General features: G+C 45.0%; 1 protein-coding gene across 3 annotated transcripts in view; it reads left to right on the top strand.

Moving 5' to 3' along the window:
- focad (focadhesin) overlaps positions 1 to 20782 on the top strand; it is a 93078-nt gene that overhangs the window by 36206 nt on the left and 36090 nt on the right. For 2 of the 3 annotated variants that reach the window (XM_064931707.1, XM_064931706.1), the window contains 6 exons: positions 13691 to 13792; positions 14133 to 14376; positions 14550 to 14750; positions 15321 to 15408; positions 15706 to 15899; positions 16158 to 16418. In XM_064931707.1, the coding sequence (XP_064787779.1) occupies positions 13691 to 13792; positions 14133 to 14376; positions 14550 to 14750; positions 15321 to 15408; positions 15706 to 15899; positions 16158 to 16418 (1090 nt within the window). The remainder of the gene's footprint in view (positions 1 to 13690; positions 13793 to 14132; positions 14377 to 14549; positions 14751 to 15320; positions 15409 to 15705; positions 15900 to 16157; positions 16419 to 20782) is intronic. The other variant, XM_064931708.1, reaches the window with a different exon arrangement.

Below are 20782 nucleotides of genomic sequence, written 5' to 3'. Positions count from 1 at the left end.
CTACTGTGCCAGTGGTGGGCCGTCAGGGTCAGCAAGGCCTTCTCTGCTGGCCTAAACATCATCAGAATATATATATTTTTAACATATATTTTCCCACAAATATGTATTAACTTATTCCCCAGAGTAAGAGTTATACTCTTCATTTCATAGCTTTCCTCTTGGTTGCACTGCTTACAGCCCCAGGTTGAGATTTGGAGGGCTGGTCTTTATGTTAGATTTTTTTATCCAATCATATTCAGCCATCATGTGTTGCCAGGGGTCTAAAATCTGCCCTCAGGCCTTCAGAATCAACAGTGCGGGTGCTTGTAGCTTAAAGTGAATGGAAATGAAACTTTAGTGTCAACCAATCAGCTTTAGAGTTGGCTATTGTACGTCTGCTGGCTGGCTCCAGTGTTACATAGGAGCCAGCTAGCAGGCGTAGTGCGTGCTCGTCTTTTGATTGGATTACCAATATTGAGAGGCAGGTCCTATGGGCAGGTATATGCAGAACCTTAGAACTAGGAAACTGAATTTGATAAAACAAATTCATTTGCGTACTACTAAGCTGTTTTTTCAACCCACAATGGCGGAAGGAGGAGAAGATATCGATTTGGTCAAGGATATAATTATAACGCCATTCTCAAGACGAACTTTTCAAGAAACGTTAGACATTGTAAGGAGAGGTCGCCCGATGCCGACGCTACAAAGCCTGTCACAGGTGGGAAAGGGGTTCGTTCGCCACTTTCAAAGTTCCAACTACGAGCGCTATCAATGGCTCACAGGCTCCGAGAAGCACTGCAAACTGTACTGCTGGGAATGCCTATTATTTGCAAGTGACCGATTTGGTGTTTGGAGCCACACTGGCTTTGCAAACTTGAGTTGTCTAAGCAAGGCAGCAACGAGACACCAAAGTACAGCTGGGCACTTACAAGCAATGGTGCTTTTGAAAACTTTTGGGGACACCCGAGTGGATCTACAGCTCAACGAACAAGCGCGCAGGGCAACGGAGCTGCACAATGAAAAGGTGAAGAAAAATAGGGAAATATTGAAAAGACTCATTGACTGTGTCATGTTTTTGGGTAAACAGGAACTTTCATTTAGGGGACACGATGAAAGTGCTGACTCCACAAACAAAGGGAACGACGTGGAGCTTCTTTCTTTTCTTTCTGAAAGCAACACAGATTTACAATACCACCTGTCCACTAACAAAGTGTTTATTGGGATGTCAGGCAAAATACAAAATGACCTAATGTATGCTATTGCTGAAGTGATGGGAGAAGAGATCAAAATGGAGATTAAAAAAGCTCTCTTTGTTGCTGTTATGGTGGACGAGACAACAGATGTGGGAAATGCAGCACAGCTCTCACTCGTCCTGCGTTATGTGACGGACACAGGAGTCAAGGAGCGATTTTTCCGATTTGAAGATGTGACAAGCGGCAAGCGAGCTGATGACATTGCCGCTCTTATTTTCCGTTTCTTGGAGGAAAAGGAATGTCGTCTGGATAAAGTTGTGGCACAGTGTTTTGATGGCGCGGCAGTCATGGCATCTGGACTCAATGGGATGCAGGCTAAAGTTAAGGAGAGGGCACCGATGGCCTTATTCATTCACTGTTATGCACATCAACTACATTTAGTACTGACTCAAGGAGCCTCAAAGCTTAAAGAATGCAAGGTCTTCTTTGCCAACCTCAATGGCCTTGCAGCATTTCTTTCACGATCCCCTAAGCGCACGCAACTGCTGGATGACATCTGCAGGCGTCATCTTCCTAAGGTTGCACCAACGAGGTGGCAATATACATCTAGATTGGTCAATGCAGTCTTTGAAAAGAGAGTTGCCCTAAAGGAGCTGTTTAACCACTTACTGGAACATCATGATTGACCATGACAGGGATACTGTGCTTATGGCTGATGGATTTAATGCACGTTTGGATGATTTTGAGTTTTGTTTTTTGCTTGAAACATTCAATGGGATTTTTAATTATTCGGATGTGCTTTTTGGAATTCTACAGAAACAAACTTTGGATGTACAATTCTGCCTGACAAGGGTGAACGAGTTTTGTGACACAATTGAGCGAGAGAGGCGCAGGTTCAGTCAAATCTACGATGACACAGCGCGCATCTCAAGTTCACCCAGCGCACATAGAGGCCCAGCACAAGGAGACCCTCGCACATACTACCAACAACTCCACAGCAATATTCTGGACAACATTCTTTGCCAGATTTCAAGACCACGAAAAATTAATGTTTCTCTCCCTCCTGGACCCCCAGCACTTTCAGATCTACCGGAAAAAAATCCCGCAAACAGCCTTCTCCAGCTTAACAAGAGATTCACGGAACACTGTTCGACCTATCCAAGCTAAAAACAGAACTGACTGTAATGTGTGCTATGACAGATTTTGAAGGGAAAAGTCCCTCTGATCTCCTTGATTTCCTTAAGCAGAAAAATCTGAATGAGGACATGGGGCAACTTTACACATTGGCATGTGTGACAGTGACCATCCCTGTGTCCACGGCTTCTGTCGAGCGGTCATTCTCGGCCTTAAAGCGAATCAAAACGTATTCCAGAAATGCTACTGGACAGACTCGGCTTTCAGCATTAGCCTCCATGTCGATAGAAAAGGACTTATTGGTGGAACTAAAACGCACAGATAGACTGTACAACAGAGTCATTGAAGTCTTCTTGAGGAAAGAAAGGAGGAAGGATTTTGTGCTCAAATAATCAGTCTTTGGTGAGTAGGCATAAAATGCATTTTATTTTTTATTAAATGTGTATGTATGTTTCGCATTTTATTTTCGTTAATATTAAATAGGCTATTTGCCATTTTATTTTGTTAATATATAGGCTATGTTGCAAATTATTTGTTTTCTTTCTTTTATTTTCAGTGAATAGTTATGTCTTTATCATCACGGTGAAACTGGGTGCGACAATGCGCTGTTTAGTGAACACATTGTATTTTTTTTGGGGGGGGGGACTTAAAACTCAAAGTTTGTGGACCAGAAATGTATAGAAGAAGAATATTAATATAACTCTGTTGCACTCGACTATGTTCTTGCCTATTAGTTGAACTGTACTGTATTGTACTCTACCCCTGCAATTCTCTGAATAAAAATGTCAATTTCAAGGTGACGCAACGCCTGGTTATACTGCGTTTTTGTCTAAATGTATAGTCTCTAGAGCCATGGCATCATAATGATGGTAATAAGAGGTGGATTAATTCGGGTGGGACTGTGTAGGTCCTCACTGAAGGCCCAGGCCCACGGCACGCTACTGTAATGTGCATATCCTGGACTGCACCAGATTTGCCAGTTCTTGCTGTGAGATGTTACCCCACTCTTCCACCAAGGCACCTGCAAGTTCCCGGACATTTCTGGGGGGAATGGCCCTAGCCCTCACCCTCCGATCCAACAGGTCCCAAACGTTCTCAATGGGATTGAGATCCGGGCTCTTCGCTGGCCATGGCAGAACACTGATATTCCTGTCTTGCAGGAAATCACGCACAGAACGAGCAGTATGGCTGGTGGCATTGTCATGCTGGAGGGTCATGTCAGGATGAGCCTGCAGGAAGGGTACCACATGAGGGAGGAGGATTTCTTCCCTGTAACCCACAGCGTTGAGATTGTCTGCAATGACAACAAGCTCAGTCCTGATGCTGTGACACACCGCCCCAGACCATGACGGACATTCCACCTCCAAATCCATACTGGATGAAGTTGCTCATTTGAAAACATTTTATGGTGTCTTTCTCCAAATCGCCTCCCTGCCGTTGTGTCCTTGGGCTGAATATTATCATTATTTCTCCCGTCTGCGTGCACCGAAGCACCTCTCATTCACATGCCTCTCTCAGATATCTCAATTCTTATCAGAATTAACACATCGGGGACGCAATACCGCGTGTCCGAGGCGCATATTGAAGATATTGGAATAACTGTCCACATTTACTTTTTGTCAGCCAACAAGATGAGTAGGCCTAACGAACAGCAAAAGCTCTAGCCTATGTCAATCTACTATCCGCCCTAATACAAAAGTTGACCTATTCTGTGTGAGAAATAAATATTCCAAACATAGTCTGGGACAGATGTAGGATGCGATGGATCCCAAATTAATACAATCACTAGCTTAATTATCATTTTTTTAAACAGTGAAGCTGATGCAACAGATGAGAACATTTAGCTTAAAATGTAGATGAACTATTTGGCTTTCTTCAGTATTATAAGCGCAGCAATGCGCACACGGCAGTAGGCTGTAAGTACGAATGTTCCAAAATGCAATCAATTAGCGGGAAAACACCATTCTCAAAAGTGACCACAAATCTGATTATGCATGCATTTTAGGCTCTACACCCATTGTAAAGCAAATGAATGTGATTCATTTTAAGAAGTAATTTGGCCACTATACACATCTGGGATAAGCTACATGTGCAACTATATTTTGAAAAAGTCTGGGGGGGGGGGGGAAGGCATGCGCTGTTTCTTGCATTACTGCATTCAAGCTGGTGATAGGATATTCACAAGTGATAGGGTAATATTGTCACCCATCAGACTATTCTTGATTTGATCTTGTCTTTACATGTACTAAATAATATATGTGTGAATTTGTTTTTGATTTAGAATGGACCATCGTCACGCTCCTGTCTCAAAACATGGTCAGGGGATACATACATGTCATCTATGCACTTAAATAGTGAATGGATGACGCTTTTCCCGCGGTTCCTTTCATGCCAGCCAGGTAGGATAAACTCCAGTTGTACAGGGAAGCAAAGTGCTTAATCTTAGGAAAGTTGAGAAATAAGAGGCCTAGCCTATAGAAAGCTGTTGGCATCCTCCTTTTTTTAATAGAGGCCATCAAACCTATATTTTTTAATTGCATAGTCTATAGAAATGTTACGTAACATGAGCTACTGGGTTCTCATGAAGTATTTGATTACATTTTCGAGTGATTTAAAGGGACAATGGAGTGCTGAGTACCAGGTGGTTAGCAAGTTTGGTAGGCTACTAATGACCAGCAGCAGCATCAGAGCTTGGAGAAGCTTAATTACCGAGACTACACAGTCACGTAGAAATTGACTCGTGGCGGTAATATGGTCACCATAACAGCCCTACCTCCAACCAGTGAATAATTGTGCTACCTCAGCCTTCCCAGAACGGTGCAATCAATACCTGGGATTCTTCCAAAGCAAACTTTAAAACATGAATAGCACCTTCCTGACCTCCCAAGCCTCTTTAGTTGAGCTACCAAGTCCTATGCTCCCTGAGTCAAGGTTCTCCACCTTCAACACAGTCACTGCAGCTGATGGAACCAAGCTGGTTAGGACAACGAGGCCCACCACTTGCTTTGACCTTATCACCACCTCCCTTGTCAAGACCTGCTTACCTGCTCTGGAGCCTTCACAGAAATGATCAACAAGTCCCTCATCACTGGGTGTGTCCCTCATTCAGCTCAAACTGTCCGCAGTCACACCAATACTTAAAAAGCCTGGATCTGACCCCGACAACTTCCAGAACTAAAGGCCTATTTCCAACCTGCCCTTCCTGAGTAAGCTCCTCAAACATGCTGTTTGTAGCCACTTCCAAAGCCACCTGGCCACCTACTTGAGCCCTTCCAGTTGGGTTTTAGAGCTAGACACAGTACTGAGACTGCCCTGGTAAGGGTCACTAATGACCTCATGAATGCTGACTCTGGGGTTGCCAGCATCCTCTGACTGCTGGACCTCAGTGCAGCATTCAACACAGTCAACCATGCCATCCGGCTAGACTGCATGTAGAAGGGCCTGTCAGACACTGTCTTGGACTGGTTCAGGTCCTATCTCACTGATCAATACTAGTTTGTAGCCATCAGTTCTAGTAAGTCAGACAGAGTTGTGCTCCGACACGGGTCCGTACTGGGGCCACTACGGTTTTGTATCCACATTCTGCCACTGGGAACATCTTCAGGAAACACGAACTGGGCTTTCACTTTTATACTGACAACACACAGCTCTATGTCTCCACAAACACTGCCAATGGCACTGCACTCCTGGTCAGCTGCCTGCAGGACATCAAAACATGGATGCAGTTGAGTTTCCTGCAGTCAAACTGCAACTAGACAGAGGTCGTCCTGATTGGCACTATCATTACCAACATCGGCAGCTACAGCCTCAATATTGATGATGTTAAGGTCCTCCCCTCCAGTCAGGTTCGCAACCTGGGTGTGATATTTGACAGTCAGCTCTCGTTTGAGGCGCACATCAAGAGTTTGACCAATGTCAAATTTTCCCATGTAACTCCCTTTTTGTTGGCGCATCTGCCAAGTGCCTTAACAGGCTACAATATGTCTCCAACGGTTCCTCACGTGCTCACCCACACCTCCCCCGCAAGCACATTACTCCAGTGCTGTTCAACCTCCACTGGCTCCCCATATGCTCACGCATCGACGACAAAATCCTGGTTCACACCAACCAAGATATCCACAACTCTGGACCCGAGTATATGTCTGACCTCATTCTACCCTCCTGCCCCACACGCACACGTCGCTCCTCCAGTTCTGTTCCCCTTCAGCCACGCAGCAAACTTAATAACTTCGGGTGACAGGGCTCTCAGTTGCGCGGCTTCGAGGCTGTGGAACTCACTTCTCGACACTATTAGGGCTGCAGAGTCACTGGCCCCCATTTAAGGCACAGCTCAAGACTGTGCTGTTCAGAAAAGCCTTCAAAGACCTCTGCTATTTCTGTTCTCATGTCCTCCGGATCTGGCGACAGCTGTATATAGCTTTGATTTGTTTTTTTGTGTTTTGGATTGTTGCTGTTGTTATTATTTTGTGTGCCTTGGGTTGAGAAAAGCGCTTTACAAATTAAATGAATAATAATAATGCTTATTATAACATAACTATTTCTGCAGTGGAAGTGATACCATTCTGTTGTAATAACAGCTGTGGATAGTCATGATAGCGTTGTTCGATTGACTTCTGGCGTAATAATAACATGTGGTGGTCATAATAGCATCTAAAGTAGTCAAAATAACATGTCATACATACCTTGTAGTAGTCATAATAAAACCTGTCATAACATCTCGCCCTGTCAGAATAACATCTGTAATAGTCATAATAGCGCGACGTCATAACATCTGTAGTAGTTATGTTTTTTTCTTTTGTTACGATAACATTGTCATAATAGCATCTGTAGTAGTAATAATAACATTGTAACTTTTGTTGTAGTCCGAATAGCATTATGTCATAATAGCATCTGTAGTAGTAATATCTGAGTTACTCCGCTGTAAGGTCATGGACTACTACAATGTCATTGTAATATCTTAGTCGTTATTTAGTTGTGGAAATACTTCATTGATATCATCATAGTAATCTAAGATCCTAATGAAGTCATGAAAATGCTACAGATGTAGTACATTGGTAGCCTAACGTCTTATTGGGTTTTCATGGAAATGCTACAATGAGGTCATTAATAGTACTTTTTCTGAGTAGTAATAGTCCCAGTCGGTGTTAGATAGAACGCCTGTGGGGAAAACAACCTGTGGTTACCTAGGTTACCCCATTGGCTCACAGTAGAAACTTGACCCTTTTCAAACGCAATTATCTTGTTGTCTCCTTGTTTTAGTCAATTACAAAACTACATTTAAGAAAAGTACAGTACAGGTTCCTTTTCAACATTGCCTGCTCCAGAGAGTTCATGCTACTTAGAAAAACACTATATTGTAGGGCTTCCCTCATTCCCCTTTTCATGAAGGTGCTAGCAGCCACATGAGTGAGTGCAAGCTAGCTAGCTACCGACTGGAACATTTAAGCTAGCCAAAAACCAACAATACAGACTATACAGTTACAAGTAGTGAGTGGAGTTACACATGGGCTATACTAAACAAGTTAAATGTCTTACCTGTGATGAAATGTTTTCCACACACATAGCTAGGTGTAGCCTACTTGGACAAAGACCCCACATTTCCCTCTCTCCCACACCGAATAGCCTGAAGCCTCTTCTCACAGGATTTTTGACCTGGTTACATGTACATTGAACAACACAGCAGCTTTTTGGGATGTTTTTTTTCTCTCATTCTGTGTAACCCCAAAAAATATTTTACCATGGGGTTGAATGGGAAAGAGTGGTTGTTTCCCCAAAGTTGTGGTCGAGGGGAATTTCTTATTACGTGAATATCAACTCGGAGTATGTCTTAGGCTTTTGTACTGTAGTAGAAATGCTGTGATGATATCATAGTAATACGGGAGAACTTTGCCTTCTACTGCAATTATGGGGCTGTAGATCATGACTCTGCGTTCCGAATGCCACCCTATTCCTTAGTGCACCACTTTTAACCAGGGCTGGTCAAAAGTAGTGCACTATAGGGTTTAATTTGGGAAGCATAGAATTATTTCCCTGTGGAGAAATGCTCGGAAGTTAGTATACCGACCCCTTCCATAGGATTGTCCTCTGGCTAAGCCATCCTGCTGATAATGATTAATATCTCATTTGGGCAACATCAACCCATGCCAATGGGCTGTTAAGGCCCAGCTCTGATTTAATTTCATAGTGTATTGATGAATCATGTATCATGACACCTCAGCAGTCACCTAAGGTGTCAGGAATGAGGTGCATGAGTTGGGGGGGGGGGGGGGGGATCGCATCAAAGTACAAAAGGGCCAATATCTACTGCCACTAGATGCTTCAATAGTGATCTGAGCAGCCGTATAGTAGGCTGCACCTTGAGCCAGCTAGCCAGCACACAACTCTCCAAGATGGACATGGCTATTCCGGTTTTGAGAATGAATAGGTGTCAACCACCAAGGGCAGGGGAATCCTGGGGACAAGTCAATACAGTCCCATGTAGCTCAGTTGGTAGAGCATGGTGCTTGTGATAGGGTTGTGGGTTCGCTTCCCATGGGGGACCAGTATGAAGTAAAGTATGAATATGTATGCACTCACTACTCTAAGTTTCTCTAAATAACAGCGTCTGCTAGATGGCAATAATGTAATTGTAAAATGTACACAACTCTGAGCTACTGTATATCCAGGGCAGAAATGGATGCTTTTCTCAAAGCCTATAGAGAGAATCCTCCCCCTCCCCTGTCCTCGTTTTCCATACCCAAGTCTTTGATGTGGACCTCTGCCAAGATCCTGGGGCCCCCCCGAAATCAGTTAGAGTGGTGGGTAAAAAGACACAGATGCAAGCTAGGCCTATCTTTTCTCTCTTTCTTTCTCCATCCCTGTTGTTTTCCCTCACCATATGTGTATCTCTTTTTCTATACCTCCCCCCTTTCTCTATATTTCCCTCCATTTTATTGTTACCTTTTCCCCCTCTTTACGTCTCTTCTCCGTCTCACTCCCTGTCATTCCCTGGTGAGAAGATGAATGTGCCTGGGGCAGCAGGGTGGAGCCGCCGGGCCGACAGCCTCGCTCCGCCATTGGTGGATGCGCCTGGCTCTGCTGGGCGATTGTAAATGCTGCGGGATTAATGAAGAATGCCCACGAGGTGCCCATTGTTGACCGTCTGCCCGCCGCTGCCCCGCTCAATCTTCCACAGAGACACTAAGCCACTTAACCACCCAGCGGGACCAGAAGGAGGGGGTGTTCAGGAGGTCCGGTGCGAAAACGAGCGCCATTCTCCCAGGATCACGTCCTGTATCTGTCTTGTCTGTCCCCATAACCGTGTCGGTCCCACCCAACCAGACAGGCTTCAGTTCAGCTGCATTTCCAGGGCGTCCGACGATTTCCGATTCCGACTTGGTGTGGCACTAAAGCTTGTATACATTTCTCCCGGTGAAGCCCTGTCGTGTCTCCCTCACCCCAACCCCCACCTCCTTTTGTGTGATCTGAGTTCATCTGGGAGTCAGCGTAACCTGCACACATTGCCAGACTGGTGGGTTCTTAAAAGGACAGTTCGAAGTTAATTGGGCAGTTAAGGTTAGTCCTTAATTATAACAGTAACAAAGTGTTCTAACCATCCCTGTTTTGTAAAAAAAAAAACGATAAGAGATGGAGCTGGAGAAATGTAACTGCTCTCAAATTCATAGACAAAGCTATGGATGCAAGGACTGACCATCCATTATATCAACATTATAGTTTGAACCATGTTTTGAGGCTATACGGTGTTTGTTTACAAACTTTGGAGTAAAACAAAAGTATATTTTGGGTTCTGATAGGATACAACAGTTGAACTAAACTCAAGTATATTTTACGCTACTGCTACTCTCTGTTCATCATATATGCAGAGTCACTTTAACCGTATCTACATGTACATACTACCTCAATCAGCCCGACCAACCGGTGCCAGTATCTAGCCCCGCTACTGTATGTAGCCTCGCTACTGTTATTTTTCACTATTTCTTTACTTACCTATTGTTCACCTTTTTTGCACTGTTGGTTCGAGCCTGTAAGTAAGCAGACCTGTTTTATTATGCGCACGTGACAAACTTCAATTTGATTTATTCTTCAAGAATAAATGGGTATTTATCATTAATTTCTAAAAAAAAAAAAATACAGCATTTTATATATATATATATATATATATATAAAATGCTGTATTTAAGAATTCTAGCTGTAAAGGGACACTTTTAAAATTAGTCTGACCATTTCAGACAACTCGGGTGTCAAACTCATTCCACGGAGGGCCGAGTGTCCTCGGGTTTTTGGATATAGACAACCTGGTCAGGGGAGTTACTTACTAATTAATGACTTTATTAATCTATCAAGTACAAGGGTGGAGTGAAAACCCGCAGACACTGCCCTCTGTGGAAAAGTTTGACACGTGTCCTAACTGGTCTAATGGGGGAGGTGTGTTCATGTTGCACGCCATCTGTTATGTGGGCTAGATCCAGCTGTTTGCCTCAATCACAAATGAATGGAAAAGATCAACACTATCTAATTTCCAAATCTTTTCCATTCATTATAACTTCAGCCATATAACCTGGTATAGTGTATCTACACAACCAATGGTGTGGGATGTGGACTTCAGACCACTTTTAAAATCTGAAGACGACAAACTTTGATTTTAAAGCCCCGCTACCCTCCAACCCAGCACCCTTTTATTCTGCCACTGCCAATGAACTTGCAGTTCAACAATGGCAAGGTAGCAAGGTCAGTCTTGTCAGCTTCCTGCTCCCTCCATTGTCTGGCTGTGAAAGCAGGTAATGGTGGGTCTGTCTGGCCTGTCTGGAGAGAAAGAAGGCCTGATGGATAGGTCGCATTGAACTGGAGGTTGAGACGAACCACGGGGAACCTGAGGAGAGGGATAGAGAGATAGTCAGACAGATTACGCCATGGGATGTGGAGGGAAGGGGGATGCTTTGTTCCACAAGAGACTATGGCAGGCAAGCTGGTCAGTCACACGGGAGAGGGAGAAAGAGGGAGGGAGGGAGAGCGAGAGACGTCCTTCCTCCGGTGTTGGAGGCACTCAGTGGCGCATGCAATGATTGACGTGGGGCAGTGGTCACAATCACGCCTGTCTGTCTGCAGGCAATGTCCCCCTGCCACAAGTGTGTTGTTTTAACCTGGGCCTTTGTCTTGTTCAAAGGCCATGTCCAATCTCTCTTAAAATGTAGACTTCAGGTTGGTTTACACATTCAGATTCTGAAGAGTGGGATGCTATATCCTCGTTATTGTAATCCATGAATCACTTTTCATAAAAGAGCCTTTGCCCTCTTCAGCTCCACCGGTGTTCAGAGTTTACCCACTTTTCTTTAACCAGTAAGACAGTCAACCATTTCCCACTTACAACTACACTGCCAGAATCTGGACTGGAGCTCCTTTTCTGACCTAATTGAACGTCATTGTGGATTGTTGGGACCAGGAGCACCACAGCCCCTCTGTTCGCCAGTTGGCCGGTGGCCAGTTCTTAGGCTGGGCACGGTCTGCCTGACGCCAGCCCTGCCGCAGCCCCCAGGTGGCAGGGGGAAGACTGGGATGAGGGGCGAGGGCAGGCATTAGCCTCGTTAAAGGCTTCTTTGGCTTTGGTAGTCGTCCTTATAATGTTTTTGTGCCCCCTCTCTTTTGTTGTCCAGTCTGACAGTAGGTAAGGTAAGATCCTGTTACAATGACAGCCAGGCCATTTAAAGGCATTGCCAGGGACTTTGCTGGGTTGAGAGGTTTCCTATGTGAGCTGCTTTCTTGTCGGCCTGAGCTCCATTAGCCTTTGCTTGAGGCATAGGACTTGCCTACATCAACCTTTCTGAAGCTTGGTGGTCAGAAGTGTATCCATTGTCCTGGAGGAATCTATGTACACTTTTGGCAGATCAGAAGAAGAACTCGTCTGCCAAGTTACACAGAGCTTTGTAGACCGAAGACATTTGAACGCCTCTGGTTATGCACATTTTTAAGGCTCAGCATGACAAAAAAATATCTGTTTAAGATGGACTAAAAAGTAATAGCCCTATATTAAGACTATTTGGCTTGTTTCCAACTAAGACAGATTCTTAGCTAATTATTACATCTAAATGTGACTTTATATTGTTTAAGGGGTAGGTCACATCTCGGTGAAACAATTTTGTGACAAAAGATTAAGCTGCTGACTGATATCTGACCTAATTCAGAGTTCTGTGGTCATTTTAGGATGTTAGTTGTGTTAATGCAGCAGTCCAATTCAGGTCTTTTGGCAATTATTTGCATATCTCATACCTATCTAAACTGTAAAATGTGTAAACATTAACAACAACAAAAAAACACATGGAATCTAATCTTTTGACTTCCAATATATACCACTTCCATATGTGGATCTCAATTCTGATACAAACCCTATCCTCCATATACGGCCTCTGTCAGGGCACTCATATCAGATTTTTTTTGTTGCTCTGATGTGTTTCTTATTGCGCACAACCTGCCTTTACCATGACAGCCACCAACTTTTTAAGGAACAGGGATGGGAAATGAGCATTGCATCTGCGTGCTACTTCAAATGCTACATCAGTGTGAATGCGCAAATCTGATATGGGTCACATGTAAAACTGTGTGTGGAGGGTCAGAAAGAGATATCAGATATAGAAAGAAAATCTGATTTCGGGTGGCTGTGTAAACAGCCTTTGACCTTAACATCAAGTTATTCAGAAGAACATTTGCCTGAGAAACTCTTAGTCGATGAGGCCCTGATGCATCAGTCAGTCACACCCCTCTTCGAGGCCAGGCTTCTGCTAGACTCACACTCATTCAGGGAAAGACTATGAGCACAACAAACTGGCCATAATATCTGCACTATTACCCACTGGCCTGTAATATAATGAAATATCTAAATAAGGGAACAGAATACATTAAACCAAATATTCAAATGTCTTTCTTCCTGTTTTTTATATATTCATGCGTATGTGTTGCATTAGCTTTCAAACTAAACTAAACTTAGTACTTTTCACATGGACTTGAAACCGGAAACCTTGATTGCTTTGCGTTGGCCTTGTCAGCTAAATGAGATGAAGGAAGATGGATAAAGAAATGGGATAATTGATTATGAATGATTGTGTATTTAAGTGTCTTTGCTGCCCAGACATATGGGCTTATAAGACACTATGGTTGCGTCCCATATGCCACCCTATAATCGACATAGTGAACTTCATTTGACCAGGGCCCATAGTGTTCTGGTCAAAAGTAGTGAACCACATAAGGAATAGGTTGCCGCTTTGGGACGCACGCTAATTTTACTGATTTATTTACAGCGTGTGAGCAAACAACTCATCTCCACACATCCATAGAGATTGCATACCTACCAGTAGCCCAAAGCAAATCCAAACATATAAATTAATATGTTACAGGAGCAGCCCCCATCCATACATCATCGTCTTGGAGAACCGTCCTGACTGCTGGCCCGTTCTGCTGCTGGAGATTGACGACTTCATCCAGCGGGCCGCTGACAGGTTAGCTAAAGGGTTTCCTTCCCTGGCCAGCCCCGGGAACGAACTAGAGGTGAGGCCGAACTGCTCGGCCTTCAAACATGTCCAAGTCATCTGGTCGTTCAGCTGGAGCGTCCTCCATAACTCATGACATGACTGTCAGCTAGTTCACCTGTTTGATTTGTGTTCTTCTTCGAGGCGTGATATTATCAACTTTTAAATATCCTTTACAGTTACATTTTATTACATGGAGGTGCAAGTGTGTGTTTAACACCGATTTCTCGTGTGTGTGTGTGTGTGTGTGTGTGTGTGTGTGTGCGTGTGTGTGTGTGTGTGTGTGTGTGCATGCATATAACACGTGTAGGGGTGAGTCTGCGTACGTGACCATGTTGGCCCCCTTCCTGCGCTACCTGTACTGTGAGCCCCAACGGCTGCCAGAGTACGCTCTGCTCAGACACAGCCTCCTCAGGGTCCTACTGCCCCCCCAGCCGGGGGATCACAACCAAGAAAAGAAGAAAGACCAGGAAACTGAAGAGGATCCGGGACAGAGCCCTGTGGTATGCCACAGCCTGGTTCGCTGTCTCTACGAGCTAGTTCCTCACATGCAGGTGATACGAGATTGATTTTCCTTTTTGTTTCTTTGAGGAAACACACCATTTACAGTGTAGACATGAACCTGTGAACCCACTATAGCATAGCACAACACAACACATGTGAAAGACACAACATAGCAGGTATGGTATGATCATTGACGCGGCCTGTGTTATGTCTCCATCTTCAGGTGGACAGTGTGGAGGCAGTGTTGGAGCTGCGGGGCCTCGTGGAGGCCATGATCCCGGCTCTGGAGGTGGCCGACTGGGGGAGTGAGAGGGCCCAGCTGGCCCTGCAGCTGCTGTGTGCCTGTCAGCTAAGTCTGAAGCTTAGCGGAGACTGCAGACCACTACTCCAACTACTGCACCAGCTCCTCCCCACCCGCACAGAGGTGAGCCAGCCGGGCAAGCCAAAATAGTTTAAAATGGCTTCCTCACCTTATCTTTATCTCCTTCATCTGCACAGATCAGTAAACAGTTTGTGTGGGTTCTAATGAGATCAGCCTCTTGCTTCACGCTCTTTCAGACGTTGCCGCTGTTTATGGTTATATTATATTTCTGAGACGGAAGAACCCCCAGCAAACCGTTTCCCCACAGACAGACACAAAGCACAGCAGCTCTTTAGCTTGTTTGTCTGCCTGTGGCTGTGGAGGTTTGTTAGGATTCTGTCGACAGCTCCCGCTCAATGTATCCAGATCCACCTCGCGGTGCGATCCTAATCTCGTCAAAGCATTGGTTTGGGAGCACATACAGCTCCAAAGATTCCTCCGGGGGTCGAAGACTGAGAGGGAATCTTTGGAGCTCAGTGTGCTGCGCTTACGATCCCTGCGTTTTCAAGACCCCTCGGGGTTGGGATGTGTGTGTGTGTGTTTGTGTTGGGGGGGTAGGAGGGGGTTGTCAGTTTGTATTCTCACTTCCTCGAAAGTGCGTGCGTGTGACTGTGCATGTGTGTGTTTTTCCAGGAGTTCCCTGTGGAGGACATGATGGTGGGCTTGGCTCTGCTCCTTCTCGAGGCCTCAGCGTCCCAGCAGACCGGGCTGCTTACACTGGGTATCAACTCTCTCTCAGCTTCCTCTCCTTACACAGACTGGTCCCTCTCTCTTCTCCTCTAAACTCACCTCTCTCGCTCTTTCCTTTTGACTCTTTCTCTACTACTCTCACCTGTCTCACTCTTCCACACTCTTTCTCTCCCCCACACTTGCCTCTCTTTTCTCTACCTTCCCTACATGCACGTCTCTCTGTCTCTCTCCACTATACTTGCCTCTGGCTATCCACACACTCACCTCTCCCTCGCTCTCCATCCCTACACCCCAACTCTCTTAATGATGATATCTTTACCCCCTGCAGCCCTAAGTCTGGCCCCCCCAGAGTGTGAGCGACCCCCCTGGGGTACCCCGGTGCTGGTGCTGCCTCTCCTGCAGGTCCTCTCCTGCTCATCCCTCATGGAGCCCCTGACGGACTCCCGCACACACACACGCAACCAGAGCCTGGCCCAGAGCCTCCTACAGAATGCGCAGAGAGAGTCCTCCAAGCCTGCTGAGGTAAACAAATGCACTTACTCACAAAAAAACTTGAAGCGGGATTTACCTCCAGATTGTCCTTTATTTATGACGTGCGTGAGAGGAGCAATGATTAATGCCGAGCAATGAAATATGCCAAGTTAACAGTACGTGTGTCATACTGAAAATATGATGCCCTGCATTCTTGTTAGCATATGGTCTTTATACCCATAGTTCTACCAACCCCCCTCCAACCATCATCTCCCCCTTATCCCCACTCTCTTTCCTACTCTTTACCAGAAGGTGTCCCAGTTAGCCTTACCCCTCAGCCCGTGGTCCAGTGAGTTGCTGGTGGCCACCCAGGTCCTACGCCAGGTGACAGGGGACCCGGTGGCGGCTAGCGAGTGGCTCTTGGCGGTGACCTCGGCCCTGCCCCTGAGCCAGCGCGTCCCGTCTCCCCTCACCCTTACCGTGGCTCACCTGGTGGTCACCGGTCAGCAGGACGTCTGCAGACTGGCCCTGAAAACCGCAGCTGCCATCGCCCAGGCAGACCCCGCACAGGTAGCTACTGGAAACTGCATGCTGAAGCCACATTTTATTAAAGTTGATGTTGACCACATGCAGGACCCACATTCATATATAGCTGTAAGTTATATAAAGTTAAACTCTAGGAATTACAGAACTGTCATATTTTATGGGGGTGAACAATAGATTTTATTGAATCACTTAAAGATGTGTTAAAAGGTTTTGTATAATTTCAGCCAGTAGTTTTGAAAGTAGAGCTCACGAGCCAAAACGGGTCCCCGAAAATTGTGCACAACGTCATCCTGCAAAAAAAAGACAAGAATGTTCCGAATATTTTTTTGGGCCTTCCCTGTCTTGTTCAGAACGGTAAACTGGGGCAAATCGCATTGAAACTGAAAACAAAAATATGCATTCTTATTCCCTGTTTCACTCTGCTTCCAAACAATTTCTCCCTACTGAACACAACCCTGTTTGTTGCTATCACTACAGTGCATATGGAAAGTATTCAGACCCTTTGCTATGAGATTTGAAATTGAGCTCAGGTGCATCCTGTTTCCATTGATCATCCTTGAGATGTTTCTACAACTTGATTGGAGTCGACCTGTGGTAAATTCAATTGATTGGGCATGATTTGGGAAGGCACACACCTGTCTATTAAGCTCCCACAGTTGACAGTGCATGTCAGAGCAAAAACCAAGCCATGAGGTTGAAGAAATTGTCCGTAGAGCTCCGAGACAGGATTGGGTTGAGGAACAGATCTGGGGAATGGTACGGAACAATTACTGCAGCATTGAAGGTCCCCAAGAAGAATGTGGCCATCATCATTCTTAAATGTAACGTTTGGAACCACCAACACTCTTCCAAAGCTGGCCACCCAGCCAAACTGAGCAACCGGGGGAGAAGGGCCTTGGTCAGTGAGGTGACCAAGAACCCGACCATCTCTGCAGCCCTCCACCAATCAGGCCTTTATGGTAGAGTCGCCAGACTAAAGCCGGTCCTCACTAAAAGGCAAATGACAGCCCACTTGGAGTTTGCCAAAAGGCACCTAAAGGACTCTCAGACCATGAGAAACAAGATTATCTGGTCTGATGAAACCAATATAGAACTCTATAGCCTGAATGCCAAGCGTAACGTTTAGAGGAAGCCAGGCACTGCTCTTCATCTGGCAATACCATCCCTCCGGCTTAAGCATGGTGGTGGTAGCTTCATGGCAGGGACTGAGACTAATCAGGATTGAGGGAAAGATGAACGGAACAAAGTACAGAGATCCTTGATTGAAAACTGCTCTAGAGGTTCACCTTCCAACAGGACAACGACCCTAAACACACAGCCAAGACAACGTAGGAGTGGCTTCGGGACAAGTCTCTGAATGTCCTTGAGTGGCCCAGCCAGAGCCTGGACTTGAACCCGATCGAACATCTCTGGAGAGACCTGAAAATAGTTGTGCAGCGACACTCCCCATCCAACCAGACAGAACTTGAGAGGATATACAGAGAGGAATGGGAAAAACTCCCCAAATACAGATGTGCCAAGCTTGTAGCGTCATACCTAAGAAGACTCGAGGCTGCCAAAGGTGCTTCAACAAAGTACTGAGTAAAGGGTCTGAGTACTTATGCAAATGCGAAATTTCGGTTTTTATATGCAATACTTTTGCAAACCTTTCTTAAAAACCTGTTTTTGCTTTGTCGTTATGGGGTATTGTGTGTAGATTGATGAGGGGAAAATGAAACGATTGAATCCATTTTAGAATAAGGCGTAACGTAACAAAATGTGAAAAAAGTGAAGGGTTCAAATACTTTCCGGATGCACTATATACCGCCGGTTGAAAGGCAAAGGATTAAAACCGTCAGACACTGCGACCCCGGAGGACTATCACCTGCTATAGACAATAAAGAAATGTCACATTGTATATCACCCTTATTTGCAGCGCTCATTAGATGGCTTAGTGCACACCTTTTGATTCTGTAATTGCTCCCTGAGCGCCTGTTGTTCTGCTAGTTAAGTGGGGAGCAGTAAGTTATTGGTGCCTTTTATACCCATGGTATTTCCTTGTACCCGTGTGTGTGTGTGTGTGTGTGTGTGTGTGTGTGTGTGTGTGTGTGTGTGTGTGTGTGTGTGTGTGTGTGTGTGTGTGTGTGTGTGTGTGTGTGTGTGTGTGTGTGTACAGTATGAAGCATGTTTGTGTCGTTACAGTGTGTGTGTGTCGACACCCCATATACAGTTTTTATGGGCTGATTAATTTCTCCTTTACACCATTGGCTTGTGGGCTAATCCCCCCCCCCGACCTCCATGTCTCTCAGTAACTAGGAGGCTAAATCACAACACCACCACTGCGGCTGCCGCAGCCTGCAGGCACTAGGGTGCTGCAAACACGAGATTTACATGCCACAAATAGAAACACGCTAGGCTACTATCTACAGTATTATTCATGTTTTCTACTTACGGTCTTGTCACTACAATGCTAACTTGTAGAGTCTTCAGGCACTGCAGTGCAACAACGGAAGGAAGGACCTAGTCTTTAACCAAGAAGAACAGACAACACAATTACCAACACAATAATCAACCATTCAATCACCATCTAAACTCTGTAGTTACACTCAATGCACTGTTGTAAAGATCTGTGGCTGTTTCAAGCTTCTCAGAGTTGGAGTGCTGATCTAGGATCAGGTTCCCCCTGTTTAAGTAATCTTACTGACTGAAATGTGAAAGGCAAAACTGATCCTACTCTAGTAGTTTGACACCATATGGCCCCAGAGTTTTACAACAGTGCATTTAATGTAATTGCAGAGGTGGTTGGTTATTGTATTGGGGAACACAGGTGGCCGTTCCCTCGAAAAGGCACACAAAAAAAACGGGAAGGGAGAGAACCCCCCCCCCATGATAAGCCATGCAGATGTTGTGGTTGCTAGGCAACAGGGCAAGGTGTGGGCGAACGGGGAGCGATAAGCGCGTTATGCTAATGAAGGCATAGCAGTGGCAGAGGCGTCGCCGACAGGGGACTGAGGGTCAGAGAAGGACACCTTTCTCTCAGTCTTTTACTCCCGGAAGGAAGGAAAGAAGGAAGCAAGGTATGGAGTAGTGGCTTTAACCTCTGCTCTGACACGACCGTTTGGGGCGCCCATTGGGGCATTTCAGAGGATTCCCTCAAAATGTAATTGGATTTTTAAGAACTGAAAATAGCTCTTTCACGGCGCACTTAACTTAAGTTCCTGGCCTTTGAAGCTAACGGTTTTGGATGAAACCAATTGCACACAATTTCAACCAAAACCAGGGGGCAACAGAGTTAGGTGGAGACATGGAAACATATAGTAGTGATGAAAGTAAAGAATGGTAGGCACACTGACAGTGACGCGGAATTCTATCAATCCAATGCATCCAATGTTTGCGCTAACTGGTAAGTGACATTCCTGATCTCACCATGGTGTCCATAAGATCATGGATATTGGCCAAGTCATGAATGGTCCAAGAGAGGGAGGCCTGCTATCCATGTGGAGGGGCCAGAGGCTACGTCCTTGTTATTGGAGGGGGGGCACAGGGAGTTAATCCCGCGCCGTTTCAGTTTACACTGTTGGGGGTAGGAGGGGCTATATGATTTTAGGAGGGAACCACTGAGCATTCCTATTCCGGAGGTTGTTATTAAGCCTTACAGGCCTTCAGAAAGAATTCATACCTGTTGACTTATTCCACGTTTTGTAGTGTTACAACCTGAATTCAAAATGAAGAGAAAAAAATGTAAAACCTCACCCATCTATCTACACATAATACCCCATAATAATAAAGTGAAAACAACATGTTTTTAGAAATTCTTGCTAATTTGTTGAAAATGAAATACTAAAATATCTTATTTGCATAGGTATTCACATCCCTGAGTCAATACCTTGTTAGAAGCAGCTTTGGCAGTGGTTACAGTTGTCATTATTTCTGGATAAGTCTTTAAGAGCTTTCCACTCCTGGATTGTGCAACATTTGCCCATTTTTTTATTTTCGAAATGATTTAAACTCTGTGAAATTCATTCACTGTCTTCTTGGTAAACAACTCCAGTGTAGATTTGGCCTTGTGTTGTCCTTCTGAAAGTTAACTTCATCTCTGAAAGGCAACTTCATTCAGCAGACTGAACAAGGTTTTCCTCTAGGAATTTGCATGGGCTTAGCTTAATTTATGTTTTATCCAGAAAAACTCCCCAGTCCTTAAAGATGACAAGCATACACATAACATGAGGCAGCCACCACTATGCTTGAAAATATGGAGAGTGGTACTCAGTAATGTGTTGAAGGCACTGCACCTATACCTTATGTACTTAACGCAAGAACACAAGGCTGTTCCACTTACTTGCGTAGCAAAAACAAACAAACAAATGCAGCATATTTTTGCCTGTGTACTTATCTGGCCACAGTTTTCT

The sequence above is a fragment of the Oncorhynchus masou genome, chromosome 23 (assembly GCF_036934945.1).
Source record: "Oncorhynchus masou masou isolate Uvic2021 chromosome 23, UVic_Omas_1.1, whole genome shotgun sequence".
NCBI lineage: Eukaryota > Metazoa > Chordata > Actinopteri > Salmoniformes > Salmonidae > Oncorhynchus > Oncorhynchus masou.
This window is presented reverse-complemented; position numbering and strand designations above follow the sequence as displayed.